This window comes from Pleuronectes platessa, chromosome 1, assembly GCF_947347685.1.
Source record: "Pleuronectes platessa chromosome 1, fPlePla1.1, whole genome shotgun sequence".
In the NCBI taxonomy this organism is placed as follows: domain Eukaryota; kingdom Metazoa; phylum Chordata; class Actinopteri; order Pleuronectiformes; family Pleuronectidae; genus Pleuronectes; species Pleuronectes platessa.
In genome coordinates this window covers 7,818,955-7,827,977 of record NC_070626.1, presented here as the reverse complement: position 1 = coordinate 7,827,977, position 9,023 = coordinate 7,818,955, and the positions used below count along the sequence as shown (strand labels likewise).

At 40.3% G+C, this 9,023-nt stretch overlaps 1 protein-coding gene across 1 annotated transcript; it reads left to right on the top strand.

The window, feature by feature from the left end:
- Positions 1–475: 475 nt before the first annotated feature.
- LOC128454042 (lactoylglutathione lyase) lies at positions 476–5,693 on the top strand. The gene is made up of 6 exons (XM_053437238.1): positions 476–657; positions 3,569–3,651; positions 3,910–4,050; positions 4,324–4,391; positions 5,057–5,146; positions 5,295–5,693. The coding sequence occupies exons 1-6, from the start codon at positions 589–591 to the stop codon at positions 5,384–5,386; spliced, it is 543 nt and encodes a 180-aa protein (XP_053293213.1). The 5' UTR covers positions 476–588; the 3' UTR covers positions 5,387–5,693.
- The last annotated feature ends 3,330 nt before the right edge of the window (positions 5,694–9,023 follow it).

Sequence of the window (9,023 nt, the reverse complement as noted above, 5' to 3'; positions counted from 1 at the left end):
AAAATCCAGAGGAGTTTCCATCTGTCAGTAAAAAGAGACAGAAAACGAGATGATGAGGAAAGATAAACAAACCCAGTAGTTCAATCAGCATTGAAACTTCAAAACACTTTTGCCCGGATCAAAGTAAAATTGTTCCTGCCATGGCTAGTATATAATTTTCATATGGAACATCAGCTATTACAGTACTCGCCTTATAATGTGAGTTATAATTTAGTTTATATTTTTATTGTTGTTTGTAGCTATTATTATGTTTCATATATTTATAGGGTGCCAACTCATGTCTGCTAATTTAAAACACTGGCTATTTTTTATTCTTCTAGAAATGTTCTATTTTAGATATCAGAAGGTTTTAATGTTCCAATTTTTATTTTTATTTTACTTATGTAAGTGAAATATCAGAAATGTTAAACATGTTTACACTTACTACCCTTGGTTGATTCTGTTGTTATGCCTTTTATTTTGAAAGCTCGTAGCGGAAGCTTTGTGTGTATAGCCCCTTTCTCTGTCTCTCTCTCTCTCTCTCCGTCTCTCTCTATCTCTCTCCAGTAGAGCTGTCTCCAGTCTGCTAACTAGCGTCATTCAGAGAAAATGAGCGACAAAGGTTTGACAGACGAGGCGGTGGCTGCAGCTTGTAAAGATGGAGACTCGATCACTAAGGTAAGAGACTGTCTGTCCCAGATCTGGACTCAACTTCTGCGAGACTCTGTCAAGCTAGGCCAGCGACTCGGCTATGCGTCAATTATCGGACAGTCACATGGGTGTAAAGGTCCTCCGCTCGGCCGCACATAAGTTCCGCGGTGACAAGTCATTAGCTTTATGCGGAACATGTCTGTCAACGCTTCTGGTGGGTTTAACGATACTATAGACGTTTCAGGTCTAATAAGAAGTGGTTTCATAACAAGCTGCTGGAAGCTAGCTGCTCTCATTGTTCAACTCGCATGGATACAGCGCTGTGCTGAGCAGTGTCGGTATTTAGGCGCGGTCCCACCTGGAAATAGCTCAGGTGAAGCAGGAGAAGCGAGGAGCTGAAGACAACATGTCCACTTCACCGACTCACACAGCCTCTGGCTCAGCAGTGTGCAGCTTTTAGAAACATGTCTCCGCCACGTCTGTCCCTTTAAGTCCTGATAAAACTTCCCTTACTGTGCCAGGGGCGGATCTAGGCTGTTTCTTAATCAGGGGCCACAACTTGCCCAGAGATATAGCCACCATCCATGCAGCATTCCTAATTCAGTTTGATGCACTTTTAAGTCATGCCTAGTTTACTGTCAGCTTTTTTTTTCAAGCACTTTGTCTTCTGTAAAAGCTTAATTAAAATTCATAATATTTATGTTAATATACGAGATGCATAATAACAATTAATAACAGCATTAGATGTATTAAAAAAGAGATTACTCACAGGAAAGGGGCCCTTCAGGGACCAATCAGATTTCAGCTTAGGCCAATTCCCCCTGGACCCGCCCCTTGTAGTCAGCACTATGCATAGACAGTAGAACCACAAGGATATACTGCCATCTAGACTTGTAGTATTAGATTAATATTCAAACTATGGAAACCACAGGCGATAGATGCACCCTCCACTTTCCATACCTCTTTCATAACTTGGTTAAAACTATCACAAGATTTTTTATTGTATTTGAACGTTAACTGTTACAATTACTCATAATCCTGTTATTTTTTATGTTAAGGATCACACACTGTTTAACCGTTTCTCTGTTACATATTTTGAGGGAGATACTTTGCCACTCAATGTCACAAATTGTTAGAAATTGTAATGGTTCATCCCAAAGGCTGATGATTTGACACAGAATGACCCATAAACCACTTCTTGTTATTACTGTCTCTTAATCATTAGTTATCAGACTGGCTGCACACGACCTGGAGATTCCGTAGGCCATTGTTCAACAAACTTGACTCTAGATCCACTGCCACTGGTTTCTGTGAATATTCATTCACATTTGTTGAAGTGCAGGCTGAAGACTTTGTGGAATGTGTTAACACATCTGTGTGCTGCACTAGTTCAGTCAGATCTTCAGGTCAAAGTTCATAGTTGTTCTCTTTTGACCTGAGAAAAGTAAGATTCTAAAGCACTATTTACAGAAACCACTCAAACTGGTTTGGAGATTTTGAATATTTTTGCAGAAGTAATGGATTTAGCCAGTTGAGTGAGTTTCTATGGACGTGTAGACAACTTGTCAGTGTTTGGAGGAAGGGGAAGGGGAAGAGTAGCTCGCCACAGAGATAACACTCGACTGGGAAACACACACCAGAAGTTTAGTTCTCATACACTTTAGAACTGGTTTTATCTAATTGTCAACATGCTAGCTGCATTATATTAAATTGATATAGTTTTGACACCTCTCAACAATGAAAACATTTGGGGCTTGTTATCTGCATCTTAAAAGCAACAACCAATTGTGAAGGTAAGGTGAAGCTGTTTGTGGATTGCTTTGAGTAAAATGTGTCCAATTACAGTGTGGTATCAGTTTATAACGACTTCAGACCCTTAGCTTGTAAAACGTAGTTGCTTCCCAGACAATAAGGAAGTTACTGATCTGAACAGACCTGATCTAATGAGTCTGTAACACTGGCTGCTCTGTAGCTCAAACGCATGAGGCGATCATGTGCACTCGGTTGCCCTGAGGTGCCGTTTAGCTAAGATCCCTTTTTAAGAGCGAGTGAAATCCAGGAACAGCCAACACGTGCTGCACTTTCTAACACAAGAATATCATACAGTGATTACTATCCCCATACTACTACTTTTTAGGGGAGGGGTATGGAGCTGGAACTGTTACTAAATTGGTACCAGTTTCCCATCGGCCATTATTAAAATCTTGATAAGCCTGTTAGTTATGTTACGTTCAGGGTTTCCGCTATGCAGCCAGCCAGGGTTAAATCCTTACTGCCCCGGCTTCAGGATTAGGGAAGACACACATCAGACCTAACTGTCTTGCATCCTCCCTCTCCACTCCCCAGCCTTAACTGAATAAGTGTCAAATCCATATTGAGACCATCAAAACTATAGAGATGTATACAATAATAGTATTGAAAAGGTATCGATAAGCAGCATCAGTTTTAATATTGATAAATCCCATCCCTACACCACTATCTCCAGTGTATTTCCAATAATCACACATGTCGTTATACTCAGTTTTACACTGTGGCAGCAGGGCCTAGATTCTTCATGCACAATCGAATTGCTCATAAAGATGATGGGTAAAGGTGCAACAACAATGTGGCTGATTACCCACACTTGTTTCCTGTTTGGGATGTGGCTAACCAGCAATGCCCACAAATTACTCAACACTGTTTCTATTGCACTGGGGAGCAGCACATCTTAATTCACTGCTTACTTTTTACATTCTACTACGAAGACTTGTCCATTAGTGCTCATGTTCAGGCCTTTTACTGTCACCACAGGCACCATATTTGAGTTTGTCTTGTATTTGAAAGAACAAATAAGATATCACCTTGTTATTTAAGTGATTGACTATCAGCATTACTGTTCATTTTATTACAATGTAACTGTATGTATGTGTAAAGTTCTGTCCCTGCATTTCTGTCGTAGGATTTCATGATGCAGCAAACTATGCTGCGAGTCAAAGATCCAATTAAATCCTTGGATTTCTACACCAGAATCCTCGGCATGACGTGAGTATTAGAGTGAAACTCAGTTTGTTGAAGTTTAAATCGATCTGTTCTGGTTATTGGTACAAAATAAGATTTTACAGAATACATTTTTCAACCCTGTGTGTGTGTGTGTGTGTGCGTGCGTGCGTGCGTGCGTGCGTGCGTGCGTGCGTGCGTGCGTGTGTGTTTGTGTTTGTGCCTGTGTGTGGTCAAGGCACTTTCTCACTCATAGCCAGGACTAACGTGAGGTTTTTCTCTCTGGTGTGTAAATTCTTGCAGGCTCCTGCAAAAGTTTGACTTCCCCCCCATGCGTTTCTCGCTCTTCTTCTTGGGCTACGAGGACAAGAAGGATATTCCTACAGACATGAAGGAGCAGACGGCCTGGACCTTCTCCAGAAGAGCCACCATTGAGCTGACACAGTGAGGGTCCCCATCCTAGAGTTTGAGCTGTGTGATAAGTGCATGAAATGATTAAAATAACCATCCGTACAAAAAAAATGATATTTACTTGTTGCATGTATGTCCCACCAGTGCACAGAGGGTGTAATATTTTTAAAATCTGCTTTGAAAAATTAAATAAAAGCAGATTTTTTTTTCCAGTTATAGTTAGAGTTGCAAGTAATTAAAACTGTATAATAATCTATTCACTTCTTCTCTTCATGTCCTCTCTCACCTCTTTCTCCTGTCGGGCAGTAACTGGGGCTCTGAGTCTGACGAGAGTCTGTCTTATCACAATGGGAACTCTGATCCACGTGGCTTTGGTAAGATGTTTGCCTCTTGTACACTTAAGATCAATAGAACTATACAAAGGGGGCGGGGGGGTAATGGAATACCAGGTTGAGTGAGTTAAAGATATTTTCAAATGAGATGAAATCCATACATCATCATGTGTAGTACACTGCCATAGTCTCAGATCATTTACAGAATATTGAGGCAATAGCATACACACAACAGCATTGAGTCTCAAATGTAATTTTCCATGAAAACATGCAATATCTTGTATATATTGCAACAAAACAGTAATATTACAACACAGTTATATTACTAAACAGGCTTCTTGTATGTGTATATGTGTAATAGTAACACATACATATATACTTCTGCCAAGGAAAAACTACTTTTGTGGAGGCAAGGCGTTCAACATTTTCCTCGATTTCTCAGAGAATAAACACAGAATCTAGAGAATGTAGATGTTGTTTCATAAGGCAAGTGTTGTGCCTTGGTTAAGGAATGCGCTCTATTAAGGTTCATACTAATTTTAAATCTCTTAAAAAATTCATCCACATATCCATTCACCTGCCAGTTATCATTTTTTAAAACTGTTGACGTATATGTTAATGTGTCAGATCATAAAGCAAAGTGTGGATTTGTGGAGCTGTTGTCTGGATTTAGAGTTCTCACTCTCAGTCTACCTGACATTTGACAGGACACATTGGAATCGCAGTTCCTGACGTCGCTGCAGCCTGTAAGTTGTTTGAAGAACAAGGAGTCACGTTTGTCAAGAAGCCAGATGATGGTAAGATGTGAAGCATTGGTGAACATTAGGTTTACTGATGAAATGGATGCATTTTCATCATTTCACCTGTGCTACGATTAGTACGCATCATGATGGAAATCTTACATTTATTCACAAATAATTGTCCTTCCTCTTATTTTTTTCTTAGGTAAAATGAAAGGCTTGGCCTTCATTCAGGACCCTGACGGCTACTGGATTGAGATCCTGAGTCCAAACAACATGGTGTCCATTACCTCATAAAAACTGACAACATATTACCTGCTGCAGTGCGTAAGGGCCAGTCCGGCTGTGAATTCCCCAGGAAGGCAGAACACTGGCCTTTAGTGATTGATAAGCTACCTACGGCGCAGAGCTGAGGGGAAACGGAGCGGGATCTGCTGCACAATGATGATCAGTGTGCCTTTGCATGGGCTGGACTATTATGCGAGTTGATGAGCAAATGGATTAGTTATTTTTATGAATCGCTACTACTTAGTGTAGCTGTTGGGTTTATCTGCCATCAGTTTGTATGTGTTTTCAAAATAAATAAAGCAGTATTACTGGGCAATACGTGTGAAAGCCACCGTTCAAATGAAATCTATTATTTTTTTCTTTAGTTTAAAGACAATAAGAAATATTAATTTTGCCAACACAGTCATAGCCTAGTTATTACTGCGGCAACAAAGTCTATCATAATTCAGATCATAGCAGCAAAAGTGAGGTGACTAAACTCCTGTCTCACACTTTAGTCATAAAATAAATGATGTACATTTAGAGTTTAACCTATTCAGAATTCATTTCAAAGTCAGATCCTTTATGATTTCCTCCTTCAACAACAGTTTTTCAGTTTATACAGGGTACAGTAGGTTCACTTGATGAAGTCACTGCTGCAGTCAAGACCAGACCACCAACTGGGAAAGGTGACCAAGGAGAGGCCAGCTGGTTTGACGTTGATTCATTTTACGCTGATTCCTTAAGAAATATGCAGATGTACAAGAAACAAGAACAATAACTTTGAGGTAGTTGAAATGAGACACAAGTTAACAAAATAAAACAGGACATTGTTTAATAACAGGAAAACGTAACTAAAGTCAGGAAGCGATGTTACATTTTGAAGGTCTATTTTGCAGGAGTAAGGAGAGACTACCATCAGAAATGGTATATAAGTCATAATTGTGTTTCATTAGTGTATTTAGTATTTTGACATAAAGAATGGTTGTGAATAAGCCAGTCTGCCATGTTGCACTGCCATGTCCCTACAGTAGCCCAGAAGGCACAAACCAAACACTGACTCCAGAGGGGACGGGGAGATCCAACATACTGAAGCAGTCTCTCAATCAACAGTAACAACCCTAACACTAAGACCTAGCTTGATGATGTGAAGCAGTGTGGGATCATGGGACTTCTTGTCTTCCCCGCCCTTGCTGATGAAAATCAACCTGACAAATCGTGTTCATGGCGTAATCTACTGAAGTCTAATTCACGAAGTAAAAAACAGCGGCAGTGTGTTTTTCTTCATCATACGTTGTTTGAAATTGTAGCAGATATAGACAAAGCCGTGGTAAAGCGGATATGATGGAATTAACGGGCAACCTAAATGAAACGTTCCTTTGCCTTGAATAAAATTAACACTGGGTTTGAACATTGTTGAAAACATTTAGGATGGATTGTGATAGATCATTTTAGATCCTCCATCTCTCTATGGAGGCTGCCATGTTTTTTTGCAGTAGACTAAACTGGACAAACTAATCACCTTTGGAGTTTTTAAGACATCTGAAGCTACCACAGATTCTCTGTTACGTTTGGAAGGGGAGGTTGAGGTGAGGGGTATTCAGCAGCAACGTGCAACTTCACCACTAGATGTCACTAAATTCTTCTCACTGAACCTTTAATTCCATGGGTCAAATAACGACAGTACATTACACCGTCAAGCCACCTTTAATAAATAATAGTTTCCCCCTCAGAAATCTTCATCTTTGTGTAGCAATTGATAAACTTTTAATAATTCAAAGGAGGATTATTTCTCCCTTGACGTGAACAGTGCACATGGATCAGACACACAAAAATAACATGCTTGTATTTGTATTTGACTCTTTTCATGTTTACCTCTAACAATATATAAATTTGTGATGGTATATATGCAGTTTGTATTCCAGGCTGTATAACCAGTGTTACCTGCTCCGAGGCAGAACAAGAAACATTTTACTATTTGTATTTTTAATCTCTAAATAATTATCTTGACGTCTGTTAACTTTCTAACAGAAAAGTAACAGCAGCTTGGGTCTTTAATGTATAACAGTAGGGGGCAGCAGAGGGCTGCTAATGCCAGTAATGAGCCAGTATTTGTATCCAAGTTGTAGTTGTAACATTAGGTTGTTTAAGCTTAGAATTTGGAACGGGTTTATTTAAAATATAGGTGCACACAAACTGCAATCTCAGCAACATTTCTACCAACAACTGGACCTTCTGTGAATCATGAACTCAGAACGGACATGACACGTATCCATAAACACACAACCGTTCGGAAAGTTATTTTTAATAAATAAAGGAAAGTCAGGATAAATGTGATTAAGGTTATTTTTTTATACCACACGAAATAAAATAAATCCTTGGATACAGTGAACAACAATCCTGGAAAGAAAAATATGAATTTCTGCAGAAGAACACATGATATGATCAAAATTTCAGAAACAGCTGTTAGATGGATTTTGAGGTGATTTTTGTTTTTAAAGTGTTGTCTCATAGATGAACATGAATGACAAGCCATCAAATTGATGAAGGAAAAATTAATCTCAATTTAATAATATTTGGGAAAACTGAAATGATTTGACTGAAAGCTGCAAAACAGCTACTAACTGGTTCTAGTGGGGAGAAGGAGGATTTTTCAATTTAACCAAAGATATTCTTGAAGTTCCCTTGAATCTGCCATCTAATCTACATGTGTAACGTGGATCATAGTCGGTAAAGACGTTTGCCGTTTATAATTTGACAGCTTCCTCTCAATTGCTTCTGTAATCCATCAGACCTGAAGGCCTATTATGCCATGTAAGCACTGGCCTGCTCCCTGAACCTCACCATCACTACATCTCCTATGAGCATTATGGATGTTAATCAGTTAGGGTAATGGAGGACTCATTGATTCCTCTTGCCTTGGTTCAACGCTAATGCAATATGTACCCGATTCATTACATTGCATCACACGGAGCCATATTACCATCAATTCTTCTTTCCAGGTCAACTGATTCTCAAATCATCCCTGATGGCGAGGAAGACTCGCATGAGGCAGAGGGGGCTCCACAGTGTGAAATGGTCAGGTTCACTCATAACCACGTTGACAAATAGCCCTCTGTAAAAGAGATGGAAATCTGAAGAAAGGGATGACACTAAAAGCTAGACTATTGAATTTGCAAGTGGGGATCGAGCACCCATCCGTTTAAGATGTCAAGTGTACACAGTAACCACATTGTGGAAGCCCCCCTCCTATTGCAGCTGCACATTCATCTGCAGCGAGGGGCAGGTGGGGGTCACTGAGAGAGAGATAGGTCCCGGCTTTGTGTGAGTGGCAGAGAGAATGAGAGAATGATAGTTGGAGTTTGTGCCACTCCTCAGCTAAAGTTGGCTTGATTTCCCGTGAGGCCACATTAGCTTTTATTGGAAGTTTTTTTTTGGGGGGGGGGGGGGGGGGGGGGGGGGGGGGGGTGGAGACTGTGGGTGAGTGTCAAAAGCCAGCAGGAGAAGGGGGGGGGGGGGGGCTCAGAGGGAGGAAAATACATGATTTGTCAGCAAATTGCGTGGACTGACAATCCACATACACCACAAAGCACAGTCGACCACTAAAGAGCATTCCAGGCCTCAGAAGGCCTAATAATCACATTACGGTGGGTGAGGCGAGGTGGAC

Coding starts and splice junctions, on each gene's coding strand:
- LOC128454042 (XM_053437238.1), top strand. CDS start 589: ATGAGCGACAAAGGTTTGACAGACGAGGCGGTGGCTGCAGCTTGTAAA. Junction 4,051..4,323: donor GCCACCATTGAGCTGACACA/GTGAGGGTCCCC, acceptor CCTGTCGGGCAG/TAACTGGGGCTCTGAGTCTG. Junction 4,392..5,056: donor CTCTGATCCACGTGGCTTTG/GTAAGATGTTTG, acceptor GACATTTGACAG/GACACATTGGAATCGCAGTT.